At 36.9% G+C, this 21,457-nt stretch overlaps 2 protein-coding genes across 2 annotated transcripts; both read right to left on the bottom strand.

Moving 5' to 3' along the window:
* Positions 1-18,834: 18,834 nt before the first annotated feature.
* Positions 18,835-19,494, bottom strand: LOC149376118 (uncharacterized). The gene has a single exon (XM_089593558.1). The coding sequence runs from the start codon at positions 19,492-19,494 to the stop codon at positions 18,835-18,837; it is 660 nt and encodes a 219-aa protein (XP_089449684.1).
* Positions 19,495-19,833: 339 nt separating this feature from the next.
* On the bottom strand, positions 19,834-21,240 carry LOC149376117 (uncharacterized). The gene has a single exon (XM_089593550.1). It carries the CDS (start codon positions 21,238-21,240, stop codon positions 19,834-19,836), a length of 1,407 nt encoding a protein of 468 aa, XP_089449676.1.
* Between the last annotated feature and the right edge of the window lie 217 nt (positions 21,241-21,457).

The raw sequence follows: 21,457 nt of genomic DNA, 5'->3' as shown, positions 1-21,457 counted from the left end.
CTGATTTTAGTTAAACCAATTCAAATGTAGGCGAAGTAGTATTACCTGCTTCATATCACTCTGATGTACAAGGTAAAAGTGATTCGCAAATTATGAGTACAAACAATTTTTGGAACTTGATATGCATACTACTATGAGAACAGATAATAACCCTGCATCTTTGTCAATAGATAAACCTAGTATAGAGACTCTTAGCAAATTAGATGTACCAGTTTCACATGTGTCTCATGACATTAATAATTCAAATTTACAACATCACGTTGATATCACGCCTCTCAATTTAAAATTTCATTCAACAATTTCCTTGCCAATTACAGTCGTCACTGATAATCTTTTAAATCAAAAGTCTTCTAAAGCTTTGCAAACAAATGATTCTGGATTAAAACCTTTTCTACCATGGCCAAGCACCGAGAGCACTTCAAATGAAAAACGTTCATGTCGTAAAAGAATGCCGTCCGTAGTCTCAGGTCAAGAATGGCAAAATATTATTGAGCAAAAAGAAAGTGCTAAAAAACAAAACGCTGAAGAAATACCCATGAGAAAAAAAATAAGATTACAAAAGTCTAAAAAAGCAAAAATTAAAAAAAAAGAAGACTCTTAAAAAAGAAAAGATTTGCAAGATTTAAAAGAAAATAAAAAATTAATGAAAGAGCAAGAGAGATTACGAAAACAACAAGAAAAAATTAAGATGATTGAAGAGAAAAAGAAGAAAGCTTAAGAGATTTTAAGTAAAAAAAGACAGCAAGAGAAAATAATCATTCAGGTATTTAAATTGTAAGAAAAACAAAAAATGTTACTATTAAATCAAGAATAATCTTCCCTCATTATTCTATTTATCTTCGAACTTTTATTAAAATGTTTGCTTATTTATTTATTTATATATAAATAATTTTTCAGAGTAAGAAAAACTATTTGAAATGAGTAATAAATACAACTAAACGATTTGTAATAACACTTTATTATTATAATGATATCCTATTATGATTATTATTATTATTGTCATTCATAAGCAAAAATTTGCTATTCTATCATTTAATTGATACTTATGATAGCCACAGTAATTGGGTGGCAGTAATTAGGTGTTCCACAGTAATTGGATAGCAGTAATTAAATTTTGAACGCAGTATTTAGATATTCCAAGTTTCATACTTTAAAAGTTTAAAACTTTTTTAAAACAAAGAGCTTTTAAATTCACAAAAAAATTTTTTTTATAATTTATAAATAGTATATTATCAGTAAACTTCCTGATGATAACTTTTCATCATATTTAAAAATTTTTTCCCATGTCTTTCCATACGTTCTGCTAGCAGTCCGCAGTAGTTGGGTACTTTACCTCTACTTTTAATTCTAGAATTTTTTTGTCATTGGATGTTGTATTCCCTTGGAGCTTGTATTCCCGCGCCTTGGACTGTTTCAATAGTGTTTTGTTTATTTTTGAACAAATTTAAATTTTGAAGCAGTATTTTTGTATAAAATTTATTGCGGCTTGTAGTTTCTGTTTATTCGCTATGCGCCTATGTCAGGTGGCACTGTCGAGTGAGAGAAATTGTCCCTTACTAAGATCGCCAGAATGCATGGAGCCTTAGGAAAAAATTTTTTAGTAAATCAAAAAAAGTTTAATAAGAGTGAATTGGCTAAATGAATCAGTTATTTGAGTGTGTATTATGTTAGTATACAGTAATAAATTTTGTTTGGTGTTGTCATGTGTACCACAAGAATGGAAAAAATAAAAACATGGATTGTGAAATAACACAGCATATTTAAGTGCATATACATGCTTAAACTTGTGTAAAGCTTGAAAGACACAAGTAATTCATGGAAACGTAATATAAATGTGTAAAAGTTAACCGAAGCTGTCGTTAGTATTTATTTTTATTGAACACTGTGTTGTGAAAAATCGACAAATGTAAGCAGTACTTGTATTTCTCAAGCTCCACACAAGTGCAAGCATGTGTATACACATATATATGATGTATTATCACAGTCGTGATCCATGTTTTTACTTTTTCCAATCTTGTAGTACACATCAGAACACCAAACAAAATTTGTTACTGTACACTAACATAATATACGTTTAAGTCACTGATTTATTTTGCCAATCCAGTCTTAAAAACCGTTTCTTTTAATTTGTTTAAAAAAATTTTCTATAAGGCTGCATGCATTTTGGCGATCTTAGCGATGAGGGACATGTCTCTCACTCGACGGTGCCACCTGACATAGGCGTATAGCAAATAAGACGTAATTAAATCTGGCAGTTAACTAAAACTTTTAATTTTCTTGAGAAGTGCGTCCCCCATGTTAACCCTTTTTTTAACTAGCTTCTTAGCATTTTTTTCAAAAATATGATTTTGAAAATATCAAATTTTCTCAACTGCATCTTTAAAGTACTGTACACAATTGGTAAATATAGGGGAGTTTTTCATAGTACTGGAATACTATAAGTCTTGTGTAGGATTGCAAAAAGCACTCTCAAACGAAATAACAAAAAAAGCGAGCATTTTTTTGTTTTAACATAACAAGTATTCTAGAATAAAAATTGTAATAATTGCACTACCAAAGTATTTATTTTTATTCTTTATTGCACATTCAACTCCATATGACTTAGATATTTACAGTAATTGACGTTACAAAGTATCCACAACTTGAACATTTGAAAAAAATACATTATCGACTTGTGTTTCTTTACATTTTTTTAATTTTACACAATTGTTTTGAAATTATTTTTATCTAAAATTACAAAATATTTTTCATAGCTATATTACAGAGTCAGCTTTGAAAGAAGCTCTGCTCTAGCTATAATCGATTTGATATAAAAGAGCTTCTAGCATCTTCCAAAAATTTTTTCCTTTTGGATGATGCTTTATTAAGTTGCCTTAAGAGACTATCCTTTTTTAGACGCTCTTTTTTGGCTGCAGCCATTCGTTCTTTTTTATTTTTCGAGGCTAATTTCTCTTCCTACTTAATTTTTTGTTCTATTATTCTTTCCCTTTACTTAGCCCTTATTCTGTTATCCATAATTTGAAGTTGAAGTTAAGTACAAATCTCAACTTCTCGTTTGTCCTTCTCACTCAATATTAATAACTGGTTTCTATCATTACTTCTTTCTTCTTCTTCATTTTTTTCTTTCACTTGCTCGTTTACCACATCATTTTTCAAAAGAAGTGTTTTATTTTAAACCTTACTTTTTTGCTTATCACTTTATCATTAATTACTCGCAATCGTGGTACTGATGATGTTGTTACTCTGCCTGAATTGGCATAGGTAACCTTGTGTGTACTGTTGCTGGTGTTAGTATAGGTATTGGAGCGAGCTTAGATACTTATAGTACTGACTATTGGCGGTGGAGGTGATGTTGGTGTTAGTGGAGGTGATGTTAGTGTGTTTAGCGGTGGTGATGGTAGTTGTAGTGATTGTTATTGCATTAACCACCTTATTATAGCGCTTCCACTAGGCAGATTTTTTATCTCAAATTTTCCTATTAGGATCGGCGACCTAGTGGTCACGACATCTGTTGGTGAGTTCGGAAGCAGCGAGAGAAGGCTTTTTGGCAGGCTCAAAACTCAATCATTGCCCCAAAGTGTAACTAATTTATTCCTTATTAAGATTGATTAAATGTTGTGACAGTGTATGTAATAAGTAGGTTAATTAACTGAAAGTGTATCTTGAACATCGCTGTAACATTGTTGACAAAGTAACTGACTCACCAATTTTTGTTCCTCTTATATTTTAAAATGTTAACACTGGTATGCACACTCAATAGGGACTGTGTAGTTATTTGTAAAAAATAAATATTAAATTATATTATATTATAAACTTGTTGCGAAATAACAAAGCTGCCTGAATATGCTTGTAAAATCTGACCACACTTATTCATGGCTCCAACAATTTTGAGAGGCTCATCTTTAATATCAACTGTTTTAAAAAAAGTCCCATAATTTAAAAAAAAGTCTTTCCATCTAATAACTTGTGACATGTTATAGTCAGTATGTAAAGAGGATTCCCCGGTAATAAAACTCCTACTAGCTGGTATGCAATTTCCAATCTTGCATATTTGGTCATGTTCAATCAGAACCGCGAACTTCCTTGTTAGAGCGAGGTGATGCGAAAAGACAGAGCGTTGTATGGAACTTTCTATGACTTCGTAGGTGGGCGAGCTCATGCACACATCACAAGAAATCGAACTATTTGTCTTTGTTAGCTTTTCCAAAATTTCTAAGATGTGATTGAGGCTTGTTTGTTGTGTGAGTGGGCCCTCCCCCGTCAAGCATCCTTGCATTCGTTTGCGGCCCGAGCCGTCTGGACTAAAGCGATTCGAGAGAGTCGTCGTTCGCCTTTGCTACTCGCAGCAGCTCTTTGCAGTTTTTGATCAGCTCCTTGATCGCAGTCCAGGCAGCTCAGCAGCCATTTCAATTTTCGAGACAATTTCCACGAGTCTCGCTTGTCGCCTTGTCTGTTCTTAGCAGCATTTCGCTCAAAATCACTTTTACGAGATAAGTACTACTGTTTTGAATTAGCTTAGCTCAATATTGTTATTTTTCTGTCGTTGATTTTGTTGATTAAAAGCTCTGTTGGTTTTGTTGAACTTATAAGAATTGAAAGCGCAATAGTTGAGCACATGTTTTAATTCAAATTTATATTGTATTTTTTTACATTCAATTTCGCCAAATAATTTACTAGTTACTGTATCAATTTTCAAAGAAAGTTAACAATTATTACACATGTCGAAAACTCTTCCTAAAATTTCCCAACGATCGAAAGAGGTACTAATTTTCCATTGATTGTGTCGAATTTTACACAAGACTCTCCTTTACTAATAAAAGTATTGAGTAAGTAAGCAACATAAATATTCACGTCGATTGTTAAATACATTTTTGCTAATAAATAAATGTAATTTGTATTTTTTTAAATTGACCACAAAGTCCCTACTGAGTGTGTATACCAGAGTCAACATTTTAAAATTTAAAAGGAATAAAAATTGATGAGTTGTCACGGTATCGTCATTAGAGCAAAGCACCAACACCGGCAACTGCAAGGAACAACGGAAACATAGCACATCGAAGCTTAGCAACGGCGGCGGGTGCTGCAGGCAACGGAAGCAGCGGCTGTGCCCGCGAGAGATTTTCTGTATGAGAGAGAGAGAGAGAGAGAGAGAGAGAGAGAAGAAGAAGCTAGAAAAGGTCTGGAAAATTCGGAGCGGGCAAAGGCACAACAGAAAAGCCGCTGGCTTAACTCTTCCCCTTTCAGCCTTAGTCGAAGTAAGCCACGCTTTCTCTCCTCCCAGCAGCTGTAGCACACACATGCAGCCCGCGCTTTCGTCCCACGCAATAACTCCACCAAAGACGAAATTATTAGTGTAAACACAAGTGTTAACAAGACTTTTAATTGACTGTGATCAAGTGTACCTTATTTTACTATTAAGCACTGAATTGTAACGACTTTGTATAAAATAAACGAATATTAATTAAAATGTATGTCTATGGCCTCTGCCTCATAGCATATATATACCGTATAACCCCAAGTACCACAGTGGTGACCCGACGTGTGCTTAACCCTTACAAATTGAGTCAGCAAGGTGAAAATAATTCCCGTGAAAAACGTGAGTAAGACCTCAATATAACGAACTGTACACGTGATCCTGCAAGACGAAGCGTGCCATTTTGGACCCTCTTCCGCACGAAGGCAGGCGGTTTCATGCTAACAGAAAAACCGGTGAACGACAAGACGTGGGCAAAGTGGAGCCAAACAATCACATAATGGAGATCGTGGAAGAAAATCCCCTAGCTAACCAACAAGAGCTACAGAACATCATGTAGCTGCTGCAGCAACAGATGCTTCGCATTGAACAAAAGCAGGCAGCACCCACAGCGCAGAGAGAAGTGTCCTGGTTACCTCGGTAAGCAGAGTAACATTGCCTCCATTTTTCAAAGAAAATCCCGCATTTTGGTTAGCGAAAATAGAAGCGGCCTTTGAGCTAAATCTCATTACGAGTGACTCAACGAAGTTCAAGCACGTAGTGTTGAACCTTGACCCAGCCGTGGAGCCATTCGTGAGTGACCCGGTCACTAACCCTCTCGCTACCGAAAAATATGCTACAATTGGGATCGGCAACTACAGTGGATCGAGGGACAGTGTGGCGGATAGCCGCCATTTATAGCACATGTCAGTGGCGGTCAATTTAAAATAGTAAATAACACTTCACATCACACCACTCCACAATGCCATTCTACAATCGCGCTTTTGCTGCACTGCGTAAGTGCGTACGGGCAGAGTAGTGATCCTCAAGGGAGTGATGAGACACCGTCCCTCTTTTTTCTGATTGGTAGAGAGAAAAAACTCCGCCTAATGGCGTATTTTTTGAATAGTGTTTAAGAAGTACCGGGTACAGAAGATAATATCGTAATGTATGTAACAGCTGACCTTTGCATAAATACGATCTTCGACTAATATCAATGTAGGAAAGTAAGTATTTTTTTACCGTTAGTTAAAATAAACCTAACTATGCAATAATCGCTTATTTTTCCAGAATAGCGTAATAATTAAATCTGTTGATAAAATTGACATCGTTTTAATCAAGTTAATAATTATTAGCCACTAAACCTAAGAAAGACCTAGTTTTATTTTTTCTCTATTGTAATTATGTTGACAGTAAAGATATATAAATGTACAGTGCAAAGGATTTCTCCTGTTACGAAAAATTTCATCTTAATAACAATAAATAGTGAATAAATCACTACTGTTAGTAACTCGGGATGACTAGAAGCAGTGCTAAAGATTTAGTACACAAGATGTTATTCCATGTATATATACACTAATTTTATAGGGTTATTTACTGTGAAAGATTTTATGACTTTTAATTGAAATCGTAAACGTTGTAATGTACGTACTAAAATGATTTTTTTTTAATCCATAATTAAATATATAAATTTTATCTTCGTACAAGTTAGTTACTTAGTTACAAGTACAATTCTCATTCGGCGTTCCCGCTCACGCATCGAGGTTAGAGGATGACGTGAAGGCAACAGTGACAAAGATGGCAGACATTGTTTCTTTCACAGGAAATTTAGAGACAAAGCCTACCGATACACCCCTCCTTGCACAAGGCAGAACACGTTTCCGGAAAACGAAAGCAGCTATGCTCCATCGAGGCGATGAGCGACAGCCCTGGAGAGAAGCGCCTTATCATCACTGACCAAAACACAGGTCAAAAGGTATTAATTAATACTGGCTCTGCTGTATCTGTGATTCTCAAGAATTTTCTCAAGGAGCATCTCAGGCCCGAAAGCACGAAGTTATACGCAGCGAATTTCAGTGCAATACACACACATGGGACACGGCTCATTACTTTAAACCTTGGTTTGCGACGGATTTTCAAATGGCCATTTTTAATTGCAAACGTCGATCAAATAATCGTCGGCGCTGATTTTCTGGCCCATCATGGCCTATTGCCAGACTCAAGGCACAGATGCCTGCTGGATCCACTCACGCGTCTACAAATACAGGGACAAGTCTCACAGACGCTAACACACAGCATCTCAACACTTGACACCAGAGCAAGCGTAACAAACATTTTCAACAAACTGCTGGAGGAGTACGTGGATATCTGGATATCATTCGGTAGGAGGTTAAACACAAGTCCGTCGCAGAGGCAATAGTAGCACACCACATTGTCACCTAGGGCCAACTGGTTGCAGAGCGTTCACGAAAACTAGCAGGGGAAAAACTTCAAGCGGCCAAAGGTGCCATATCAACTACATGCTTGAACAAGGAATAATTCGCCCCTCACGCAGTCAGTGGGCCAGCCCACTCCACCTAGAAAAAAAGAAATCAGGTGATTGGAGGCCGTGTAGTGACTACCGCAAGCTGAACGCCAAAACGGTGCCTGACAGATATCCACCTCCGCACATTCAAGACCTCTTCCCAAAATTAAATGGAAAACGCTTCTTCTCTGTACTTGACCTGACCTAGGCATATTACCAAGTTCCAATGGCGAAAAAAGATATACCAAAAACCGCAATAACGACGCCTTTTGGACTTTATGAGCTCTTAGTCATGCCTTTTGGCTTTAAAGGAGTCACTCAAACATTCCAAAGATTTATTGACAATGTGTTCCGGGACTTGGACTTTGTTTTTTGTTACATAGATGATTTCCTGATATTCTCAGAAGATGAGCAGACACATGCAAGGCACTTGTTCACGGTCTTTCAACGGCTCAGGAAATTTGGGCTCACGATCAATGCTGATAAGTGCATGCTGGGCCAACAAAAGGTAATCTTTTCAAGCTAAAAAGTTTAATCTTTAGATACAAACCCACGCAAGAGTGCACTCAGGCAATCACGGACTACCCACAGCTTGTCACCATCCAGTAGCTGAGGAGGTTCTTAGGAATGGCAAACTACTACAGGACTTGCCTACCTGGCACAGCACATCTTCAGGCTCTGCTAAATGAATTCCTAAAAGGAGCACGCGAAAATGACCGGAGAAAAGAGCAGGGGAACGAAGAAGCCATTGACTCCTTCGTCAAATTAACAAACTTAATCGTGCACACCGCCCAGCTAACCTATCCTTCAACTACGACACCAACAGCCCTAGTAACCGATGCGTCTGACGTGGCAATAGGAGCCGCGCTTAAGCAGAAACTGAATAAAATTTGGAAGCCTGATGTGGGATTTCAGCCCGGACGTTAAACCAAATATCAAAATTTTGATATTTGGTTTAACGTCTGGGCTGAAATGATGACGTTTTAATACTTGTCCTCATACCACAACATCACTTAGAGGACAAATGGAATCACAACAGCTACAGAAAGTGTTATCAAAGAAGTTGTCAACTGAATAAAAGACTGAACAGTAAGCCCTTGGAGTTTATTAATTTTTCGTATCATTTTCACTGTTCTTGGAGTCCTCTTATTGAAATATGGGTAATTCTTTTACAAATTGAACAGATTTTGACCTTCACCTCTCTGATTCGGCTGAAAATTTTTTTCCAGTTTCTATATTGAAAAATAAGAAATACTTGTCCGAGAAATTTTATTTTATCGCCTATTTTCGATTTCATGAATTATAACAAATTTCACAATAGTAGTTGGAGACTCATTTTAAACAATGTATAGCTCCGAATCCTTAAGAGCTACAAAATTTTTACCAATGGTACTTTTGTAGCTAAAGAGTTGAACTTTAAGAAAAAAAATTAAAAAGAAAACTTATCAACAACTTGATATTGTTATTAACAATTTAATTAGTTTAATCGATTTTTAACAATTGCCCCCAAAATAAATCAAGTTTTTATTATCACCATCGTATTCTGCGTCAAATTTTGAGTAAAAATCATATTTTTAAAATATGGAGACTTTTCAATTGTAAATAATGTAAATGAATTTTATGGCATACTGTCGAAAGTTTATTCTTAGTCCAAAGTGTGTACAACGTTTCGGTTGTATATTAATAACTCTTTTCAAGGAAGCTGTAACAATGAAAAATAAGAAACAACTCACTTAAAAATCACATAAATCATACACAAGTCAAGAAAACGATAACAATGGCATAAACTCTCAAAACTTACAAGTAAGCAACGTCGAATGTTCACTCAAAAATAAATATAACAAAAGTTATATGTCGTTGACTTAAAAATTAATGATGTAGTTCTACTTAATATAAAACGTGTACTGATGGTCATATTACATGTGTACAATGGTCCATGTAGCTATATAGGTCAGAGTAGTAGAAGTTTGGAAACGAGAATGAACGAACATAAACAAATATATAAAAAATGTAAAATGTGTAAGACTGATGATTATTGTGATATCTGTAAGAGGAGAAAGAGTAAAAAATCGGCCTTATTTGCCCTTACTCTTAATGTAGGACATTTTTTAAACTTTGATCGTGAAAGAAAAAAATTTTAGACCAAGAAAATAACTACTATAAACGCTTAGTTTCATAAATGATTCACATAGAAAAATGAAAAAATAATATTAATAGAACTAGTGACACACAAAACTTAAGTTCGATTAAAAAAAAATACATTTACAACATTTTATTATTTGTCTACTATGTAATTTTTGTTTTGTATATTTGAATTTATTAATTGTTATTTTTACTATTTAAATTCTGTGCTTTTTTGACACTTGTTCGTCACTAGAAATGTGCCTTATAACATTATAGTCATTGTACACATGTAATATGACCATCAGTACACGTTGTATAGTAAGTAGAACTACATCGTTAATTTTTAAGTCAACGACATATAACTTTTGTTATATTTATTTCTGAGTGAACATTCGACGTTGCTTACTTGTAAGTTTTGAGAGTTTATGCCATTGTTATCGTTTTTTTGACTTGTGTATGATTTATGTGATTTGTAAGTGAGTTGTTTCTTATTTTTCATTTTTCTAGCTTGCTTGAAAAGGGTTGTCAATATACAACCGAAACGTTGTACACACTTTAGACTAAGAATAAACTTTTTGACAGTATGCCATAAAATTCATTTACATTATTTATTTACTTTTGCTGTCGGTAGAATCAAGAAAGTAACTTTTCAATTGTTATTATTGAAATATTAATTTATGTAGCGCGTAATGGTAAAAAAACTGTTTTTGAGTATAAAATGATATCTGTACCTCGTATCAAAAAAAGTTGAATGTAAAATTTGTAGGTAATTAAAAGATCTACAACTTTTGCGTTTACCACTTGTCAGTATAACCGCAAAATTTTGTATTATCATGCAAAAAAGCATGAAATCACCATTTTATCATTTATTAAGAGTAAATTTTTACTTGTAAAACAGAGATAAGCAATAATAACTGAAGAAATTATATTTTATTAAATGAATAAAAATGGGTAATAAAAAACCAAGTGAACATTATAATTGCTTAGTATTTACTTATAGATGTAACAAAATTTTTTTTTTAACAATATTTTCACAATATTTGTTTTTTCGTACAAAGAAAACAGTCTCGCTTCTAATTCTTGACGAGACAGTGGAACCATGCTATGATATTTTAGCATTCCCTTAATCGTTGCTGCTCTCAAAAATCTCTCTGAGACTAATTTCTTTCTTCTTCGAAATTGTTATTTGTAGAATAACGACAAGTAATATTTGGCAGTGATTCTGTGGCCCAATCAAAAAGTTCTCGCGGCGTTCAAATGGGATTATTAATTCTCTGAAGACTTGCTCTGGCAGCTAGTCGTTTTACAGTCCCGCCTATTCTGTCGCATGGCCCCTTTCCATGTGAAGTAGGTAAAAATGCGACTATTCTGCTATTTTAAAGTCTTTAAAGTGATGAGTGAGCTAAATGAAGTTCTTTTTATTTTTATACTGTTCACTCGCACCGTCAGACATGTATATTATTTTATTAACACACTGTAAATTTATTTTAATAAATTTAATCAACTGCTTTTGATATAGATGTACGGCAATAGTGTCGTGATAAAGGCATTTAGAGATGCAAACAAAACTTGAAATTTTAAATTAATCCAAGTCATTCCTACAATAAATTAAAAATGGGTGTACGGTTGCCTGATCGTTGTTTCAATGTATCCCCTGAACCGAACTTTAAATTATGAAAGCATAATTTTCTGAGAAGTCGCAAATTACGATACACTCGTTTTCTCTCAGTTTATTTTTCATCTCATTTAGAAAATCCCTTTGTTTGTTAACCAAAATTGAATGAGTCAACAGTTTTTGCAAACCTTCACTTAACTTCTGTAAAAATTCATCAACTGAAGATATTAAGGTCTCCAATGAGGTTCTTTTAACCGTAACCCATTGTTTGTAGGTAACTATTTCAATTCATTTTTCTTCAAATATTTTCTCCAGTTGCTCAATAACATTCGTCAAGCCTGGGCACTTCTTACAAAAATTTAAATAACAATCAGTCGTTTTGTTTTTGCATTTCATACAATCCAAAAAATCCTTATAATTGATCAAAGGCAGCGCAGAACCGGAAGTAAATAATTTAAAATTGCCACCATTCACTAATAAACTAACATTTTCATGTACAGGACATACACAAACAGAGTGAGTACCAGAAGCACCTGCCAAAACACAATATTTCGGCCTTCAGCTAGCAAACTTTGAGAAACTATATTTCATACGTACTAGTAAAAATTTCATACAATTATTTTAAATTATTTAATACTAGTCTTTTTTAAATAGGTATCGATTTGCCGTCTACTTTTATCGAAACATAATTTTTTTTTCCGGGCATATATTGAGTGTAGTCGTCAGACTGGTACAAGCTAACAATTGTGTCGATAGTATTATCATCTAGAGATAAATGGTGGTTTGGGTTTGGATCCCCAATTAATCCCTTATCTTGAGCACAATTTTTTTCTATGCCTATCATGTGATGAGTTGCGGAAGGAAATATGTCCTCAATTTGTTTATAAGACCACGATCGAAAAATAGTCAAAATTTTAATTTTATGAATGAGGTCGGCCGAAGTATTAAAACTTTCTTGCAAAGCACTTATTATCAATACTCGTCATCATCTGCTTTAAGATCATCTGGATCATCTCAGCTCAAATTAAACATTTTTTTATCAATTACGGACGATATTTGTTTTGATTTTTCTTCCAAGTACCTGTTCAACGATAGTTTTTGTTTTTTGATGGGCGAAGATCCTAAGAAGCTTAATTCTTTGTTGGAAAAATTCACTTATTCACTTTGCAAAGATGGATTATCTCCCAAAAATCCAGATGTACCGTCACTGTTCCCAACTTATATATCAGATTCTTTACTTGACGAATCCTCCTTTTGTAGCGTCAAAAAAAAGTTAGACTGAAATATCGACATTAAATTCTACGAGAGGTTAGGTATGTCTGAACTTAGTATAATAATAAAAATATTATACGTACCAATTCTGGTAGTTCATTTTCGCTCTCTTTTGTATCTCCTTTTTTCAACTTTGATAACTTTAAGCAGCAAGAAGAACAAATTTTTTGTTGTAATGCATCTGACGAAATTGCCAAGTCCAGCTTCAAAAGTCGGTTTTCATTTACTGTCCTCAAATCAGAAGTGTTTGTTGTTGAATGTTTGAGATTAAAAGGATTGAAACATCTGTCTAACCGATAACTAGTATTTTGAATTTTACATGCCTCTTTCCGTGGCATTGTTACAAAGTAAAAATTATTCAACTTTAAATTACAACGAGTGAGAATATGATTTAGTAGCGGACCAAAATAAACGCACAGCTGATCCAAAAGCCAACAAACTTGTAGTACGGGAAATGTACGAGAGTAGCGTGGGTAACACCTTGAATCATAGATCGTACTGTAGGCAGGCTTCCCCGCGAGATTTGAAAATTCCAAAAAATCAAAGAGATGAAAAATCTATTTTTTATATAAAAGCAGATATTATATTACAATAAAAAATAAAGTAGCAATTAAAAAATTTGAAGAATAAAAAACTGTTTACGTATTGATGTTACGTCAAGCATTGTTATTATTATTTTTTTGTCTAGTGGTTAATAATCTTATTTTTTTCTTTAATGAAAATTCGTTTTTCATCAGTCAGGAGATTAGATTGGAAAACAAATCACTCATATTTATAATTTTAATGAAAATTTATACTAAATAAATGATAAAATGGTAACTTTTACGTTTAACTTTTTTTGATACAAGATACAGATATAATTTTATACTCAAAAAACAGTTTTTCTACCATTACGCGCTACATAAATCAATTTTTTAATAATAATTAAAAAGTCTCCATATTTTGAAAACATGATTATACGTAAAATTTGACGCAGAATACGATGGTGATAATAAAAACTTGATTTATTTTGGGGGAAATTGTTAAAAATCGATTAAAACAACTAAATTGATAATAACAATATTAATTTGTTGATAAGTTTTCTTTTTAATTTTTTTTCTTAAAGTTCAACTCTTTACCTACAAAAGTGCCATTAGTAAGAATCTTGTCGCTCTTAAGGATTTGGAGCTATACATTGTTTAAAATGAGTCTCGAAACACTATTGTGAAATTTTTTTATTATTTATAAAATCGAAAATAGGCGATAAAAAAAATTTTTCGGCACACATTTTTCATTTTTCAATATAGAAACTGAAAAATAATTTTCAGCCGAATCGGAGAGGTGACGATTAATTTTTAGCAAAATCCGTTTGGTTTCTAGAAGAATAACCCATATAGAGAATTTATGAGATGCATAAGGCCAATACCCACATTGCACCACTTCAAAGTTCACCCCTTCTGACACAAGAACATGGGCCAGAGAACACAGTGCGATGGGATCACGTTAAAGCAGCACTGGACCCTCCTTACCAAGGACCCTTTAAGATAGTAAAGCGCATTACAGAGCGATTGTACTAGGTGGAAATTGAAGGCGAATCAAATAACATACGTGTTGAGCGCCTAAAGCCGGCACATTTAGCTACCACTGACGAACGACCAATACAACTCAATTTACAGTAAACAAGCGCGCAAAGTAACCGAGGGCCCAAGGAGCAAAAACATGCATCAAATCATCCAATTGTCGCAAACGAAAAAGAGCCGATTTCGCGCACAGTTACATTTGCCCCATCAAACATTTTAAAAGGGGAAGTAGATGTGTTGGCATTGTCATTGAAGCGAAGCACCAATACCGGCAACAGCGAGAAACAACGGCAACACAGTACATCGGAGCCCAGCAACGGCGGTGGGTGCCGCGCAGGCAACGGAAGCAACGGCTGTGCCCACGCGAGGTTTTCTGCATGAGAGAGAGAGAGAGAATAAAAAGCTAGAAAAGGTCTGGAAGATTCGGAACGGGCCAAGGCACAACAGAATAGCTGCTGGCCTAACTGTTCCTCTTTCAGCCTTAGCCGAAGTAAGACAAGCCACAGTTTACACATTTGCGACACTCCATACTAAAAAGTGTCCGCCAGGTGCCATGTTCCTGGTATAGTAAAGTACATGAAAATTTAAATGCTAATGTACATTAATGTACGAAATTGGAACCGATATTATTGTTACTTTCTAAGCTAAATATTGAATATATTACACTTTCATAACGAAGTTAGCTTTATTCACTCATTTATCAATCAAATAAAAATAAGCCAACAAAAATATTTACAACAGCTAATTCTGCTTTCTGCGATTTTGCACTGCGCGCCTGTCCACCATCATTTTGGTTGTACAAAATGACATATGCGCACTAAGAAATCCAAGATACCGTACGTATTTGGAGTGTCGCAACTGTGTAAACTGTGGCCGCGCTCTCTCTGCTCCCCACGGCTGTAGCACACGCATGCAGCCCGCTCTTTCGTCTCACGCAATAACTCCGCCAAAGACTACACTATTACTGTAAACATAAGTGGTAACAAGACTTTTAGTTGACTGTGATCAAGTGTACCTTGTTTTACCATAAAGCACCCAATAGTAACGACTTTGTATATAATAAACGAATATAAATTAAAGTGTATGTCTATGGCCTCTGCCGCGTAGCATATATATATATATATATATATATATATATATATATTTCTAGCGGAAATCAAAAGCAAGTATTTCAACGTACTCTGTGTCGTAGTGTATAGCCCGCCTAAATCTGGATTCTGGGCTGATGTTGAGACCGCAATAATAAATAGTGCTTGCGCGTATGATCAACTGGTTATGATGGGTGATTTTAACATTGAGGGGAATGTCAATTCTACTAATAAAAATATTCTCAAGTGTTCTCTGAGTTTCATGGGCTTGGAGAGGTTGCCTTTTGATCACACTCATCATGGTGCGGAATCGGATTCTACAATTGATTACATCTGCTTGAATAAAGTTCACTATGTAAAAACTTGTAAGCAAATGAGACAGCCATGGATCCCTGCACATGATATTATCATGGTTGAGGTGGATATTCCAGCATCTAGAGTCCCTCCAATGATTAGGAAATATCGGTCCTACACATGCATTGATGAAGGTAAAGTACTTAATGATTTGAGTAAGGTTTATTGGAGTTTCTTGCAAAATGTAGGACTTGAGGACAAAGTGAGTCTTCTTACACAAGAATTAACCAGAATACTTGACCACCATGCGCCCTTTCGAACAGCAACCATCAAGAGTAGGCCCACACCCTGGCTTTTATCTGACATCAGGGAGTTGATCAGAAAGCGTAATCGGGTATGGCGAGATTATCGACGTTATAGGACTGATGAGTTTCACACTGCCTACAAACAACTGCGCAATGAAGTCAAAGTGAATGTAAAGAATGCCATGCAGGCATATTATAGACGTATTTTTTCTGAATGCAAAACAACTGCACAAACTTGGAACACCATTAGGTCATTGAGTTTAATTAGACCCAATGAGCTGACTACAGATCTCCCTATACCTCCTACAGAACTTAACAAGCACTTTATTGAACCGCAAGAGTCCCGATCACTACCATCGCCCCAAGGACCGAGAATCTCACCAGACCATCGCTTTTACTTTAGTCATGTTGAATTACCGGATATATTGGAGGCCTTCAGTTCTGCACATTCTAATGCAACCGGAACTGATGGACTAAACTTAAGATTTCTCAAAATATGCCCGCCGGTTATTTTTCCAATTTTGATTGATATATTTAACTCATCACTTTAGTCTGGCGATTTTCCAGACGCATGGAAGCGAGCACTGGTCTTGCCAATGCCCAAAAAGTTTAATCCTACTCTGACAGGCGACTTCAAGCTAATCAACATATTGTGTACTTTGGGCAAGATTTTTGAGGCAATTGCATTGAAGCAAATAATGAGTTATCTTGATGAGAATGATATACTCGATTGTTTTCAGTCTGGTTTCCGAAGACAGCACAGCTGCCACACTGTACTGATTCGAATAGTCGACAACATTAGGGAGGCTATGGACAGGAACTGTGTTACACTGGTGATAAGCCTTGATCAGTCACGAGCCTTTGACGTGGTCAATATTGACTTACTTGTTGCCAAACTTTTGACCATTGGCTTCTCTGATGTTGCGGCATCGTGGATCGGATCTTACTTGACTGAGAGATCGCAGACCGTTCGTGCACCTAATGGTGAACTTTCTCAGACACTCTTTCGTGGCTCGGGTTTGCCTCAGGGAAGTTTACTTGGGCCATTGCTTTTCTCAATTTTTTTCAATGACATTTCAGTAAACTGTAGAGATTGTAAATATCATATTTATGCTGATAACTTTTATTTTTATATACAAGATAAGGCCCAAGAGGCCAGAAATATTATACAGAAGGCGAATAAGATTCTAGAAGATGTCTCAATGTGGTTTGATGTAAATGGCCTTATTGCTAATGATAAAAAAACAAAGGAGACTTGGTTTGGCACTGGAGGTATAAATGGTCGTCTATATGCAACTAATTCATTACCTGATGTATTATTTAATAAAGTAATTATTAAACCCACTGAAAAAGTTAAGCTGCTGGGAATCATGCTCGATAGTACATTAACGTGGAGACCACATTGTACAATAGTTGCAAACAAATGTTACTCTGCATTGGCACAGATTAGGCGCTTTAAGGACAGTCTCTCGAGTAGCACTAGACTTCTCTTGGTACGTACATTTATATTTCCACACTTGGATTACTGTGCGTCTCTTTTTTATGGCTTATCGTCCGAAATGGAGCTTAAGATGACTCGTTGCTTGAATGCTGCCCTTCGCCTCATTGATGATACTCGAAAATTTCGAAAAACACCAGCTTATAAAAAGTATGGTATTATGTCATATTCTAACAGAAGAAGATATGTTATGCTGTGCCTTTTGCAGGGAATCCTTATAGCACAAAGACCTGCATATATTGCTGAACTATTTACTTTTAAGTCTGCTTCACCAAATGCAATCAACCTCAAAAACTCGAATACCACAGAAATACTAGTGACGCGGGTTAATCTAAATGCATACAAACATTCGTTTACCATTGGAGCTGCTATTGAATGGAATGCACTGCCTGCTAACCTACGATCCATCCAAACTCCAGCATTATTTAAAAGCAGATTGTTCAAATACATTATTAGTGAAGATTTTAGACTTAAGTAATGAAATTATATATTATTTTATATGTTGTTACATGTGCAATAAAGTTAGCTTATTATGGGAAAACACAATAAAACACAATAAAATTAAACAGCATAAAAATAACAACTTTTAATGTCACTCACAGGCCAAGAAAACACAGTTAATATTCAAAAAATTGTTAAGGTCAAATTTATACCGGAGAAAATGAATGCTGTCTATAGTCTTAAAGCAACAAACTATTGAAATATATAAAGGTGAAGAATGTAGAAAGAAAAGAGTTAAGTTGAATAGCACGATATGTAAACACGCACTGGCCTTGAGCTCGCAAGAGATTTTGAAAGTTACTCGAAATAAATGTGAAACTGAAAGCACTGATGGAGTATAACTGATTGAAATATTGAATAACTATAAACCACTATCTGTAAAAAATGCACAATTACTGTCTGTGAAAATACACAAGAGTTTCACTGAGTCTTGCTGTTGATAATCACTGGTAGTTCGATGAGATTAACTATTTGAGCTGGTCTGCAAATTATGCAATAAGCAACTTAAACAAAGCACTAAGTGCACTGCACTGCACAACTGAGTTTTTTTCACTGTATAGCGAGAGTTAATCAGAAGATTTACACTAGCATTTAAGGTGATGTATGCACCTTTGAATGCTAGAGTTTGGCAACGTAACTTAAGAGAGTCTTTCTTCGACGAGAGCTGAGTATAATCAGGCGCTTACAGTATACAAAGCTTGCCGCGTGAATACGCACACACACACCTGCAGCACGCCAAGTCAACCAAGCGCACACGCACAGAGCGTTGAGCCGCCAGAGACAACAAATGTACACAATGTACACAAAAGCCGGGCCTACTGTCAGTCGCTCTCATTTCCAACATTCCGCCCACCGTCAGTCAACTGCTGACAACAGCCGTAGACCGGCAGTGGCACCAACTTGTGAATTAGTCTCTTGAGCGCGCCCACTGAGGTCTTGAGAGTCACCACTCTAACCAGGCCATCCTTGCCTGGGTGGACGTCGACGACTCTGGCCAGCGGCCACTTTCCTGGTGGTAGAGTCTCACTAGTTATAAGCACCAATGAGCCTGTCTTGATGTCATGAGCTGGAGTATGCCACTTGGGGATTGAGTTTAATCTAAGCAAGTACTGTGTAGACCACTGCTTCCAAAACCTTTGTTTTTGAGCTTGGATCAGCTGCCAGCGAGTGAGCCTTGCTGGAGGTAAATCCAACAAGCACGGCTCTGGTGGTGAGTTTAGCGCCGATCCGACTAAGAAGTGTCCTGGAGTGAGCGTGTCTAAATCCTCTGGATCATCGGTAAGTGGTTCTAGTGGTCTAGAGTTAAGTATTGCTTCGATTTGAGTGAGCAACGTCGTGATCTCTTCAAGCGTGTAAAGAGTCTCTCCCATAGTCCGATGGAGATGGTGTTTCATCGACTTCACTACTGCCTCCCATTTTCCTCCCATGTGAGGAGCAGCTGGAGGGTTGTAGTGCCATGACGTTCCATCTTGGGCGAGCATGGCTGATAGATGAGAATTTTGACTGATTGCTTCTGAGTATAACTGTTGAAGAGCCCTGTCTGCACCAACGAAGTTCGTCCCACAATCAGAATACAACTTAAATGGACGTCCTCGACGTGAGACAAATCGCCAATACGCTGACAAGAATTTTTCGGTAGAATAATCTGTCACTGCTTCGAGATGCACAGCAGAGGTCGAAAAACATACGAACACACATATCCAACCCTTGTATGTCTTCGACCCTCTGCCGCGCCAAGATTTGAGATGTATCGGACCTGCGTAGGCGATACCTGTGTGAGCAAACGGTCTCGAGGGAGTCACCCTGGCCTCAGGTAACTGTCACATGAGTTGTTGTGCTCTTTGTGCCCGGTACCTGGCACATTTGACACAGTAGAGGATTCTGGATCGGATGGGGGCCCTTCCACCGATTATCCAAAACTCTTGACGAGTTTTGCTAAGAGTGAGCTGAGTTCCTCCATGTAGAGTTTGCCGATGAGCCTGATCGATAACCAAACTGGTGAATTGAGCTTGACGAGGAAGTAGGGCAGGATGTTTTGCATCAGGTCTGAGTTTGGCATTCATGAGTCTGCCTCCCACACGCAGTATGCCAGCATCATCAGTATATGCCATCAACCGGTGGAAAACATGGCCCTTTGGGAGAGAACCTGATTTGAGCATCTTGATTTCCTCCTTGGAACATTCCTGTTGAGTTAATCTGATGAGTGAGAGCTTAGCTTGAGTGATGAGTTCTACAGTGACAGCTACGGATGATTCCTGGTGTGTGAGTAAAGCTTTGAACTTGGCACAAGCAAGTAAGAGGGTGGCTGTGATACGATAGAGTTTGTGCAATGTGGAGCGGGACTGAGTGAGCCTGAGTAGGAACTCCGAGTCTGAGACTGATGACACCAATGCTGACAACCGACGCGCCTCTGTCTCATCCTCCACCTCGACGTCACTCGGATGCAGAGGACAACCATCCTGGGGTTGTATCATCCACTCTGGTCCATACCACCAGAGCCTATGCTCAATCAATTGTGAAGTGAGAATCCCTCTAGAGGCACAGTCAGCAGGATTCTCCTTTCCAGGGACATGTCTCCAATGTGCTGCAGGGACCAGATCCTGAATTGCTGCAACTCGATTCCTGACGAAATCCTTCCACTTATTTGGATGAGACGAAATCCAATAGAGTGTGACTGACGAATCTGTCCATAAGTGAATGTTGCTGATATTGAGTGTGAGTTGGTCGGTGACATACTTAGTGAGTTTAGCCAGGATGAGAGCTGCTGTCAACTCCAACCTTGGTACTGACATCCTCTTTAGTGGTGATACTTTCGTCTTGGAGCAGACGAATGAGCTTGACGTGGCTGAGTCTGACTTTATCACCAGGTAAATTACAGCACCCATAGCATCCTGAGACGCATCAGCAAAGCCATGGAGTTCCACTGCAGAAGAAGGATGGGCTCCAAGCCATCTAGGAACCGTCACTCCAGAGAGTTTGGCTAGATCATTTCGTATTTGTAGCCACCTCTGAGCGAGAGCATCTGGTATGGGTGTATCCCATGTAATTTTGAGTAGCCACAATTCCTGAATGATGAGTTTGGCTGCAACAATCACTGGAGCAACTATTCCAAGAGGATCGAAGATTTGAGATATTTCTGAAAGAATTGTTCTCTTCTTTGGAGTTTGACTGAGAGGCTTGAGTGTGCACTGAAAGGTGAGATTGTCTGAAAGTGGTTTCCAAACCATTCCGAGTACCTTAGCATCGCAGTCATCGAGAGAGAGTGCTGATTCTTCACTGGAGTTTGAGTAACTGAATCCTGGCGAGTTTGAAAAGCCACTTAGCCAGGGGCAATCCGCCCGCCATGCACAGCTCCTTGAGTTAGAGGGCCTGCTCGTTCAACTCATCTGGAGTCTCCGCTCCACCAAAAATGTCGTCCACATATCTGCCGCCGGTGAGAATCCA

This window comes from Copidosoma floridanum, unplaced genomic scaffold (assembly GCF_036245765.1).
Source record: "Copidosoma floridanum isolate Cflo_tuat_1 unplaced genomic scaffold, Cflo_Japanese_pri ptg000001l, whole genome shotgun sequence".
In the NCBI taxonomy this organism is placed as follows: Eukaryota; Metazoa; Arthropoda; class Insecta; order Hymenoptera; family Encyrtidae; genus Copidosoma; species Copidosoma floridanum.
The sequence above is the reverse complement of the archived record's forward strand: the minus strand, read 5'-3'. Positions and strand labels throughout refer to the sequence as shown.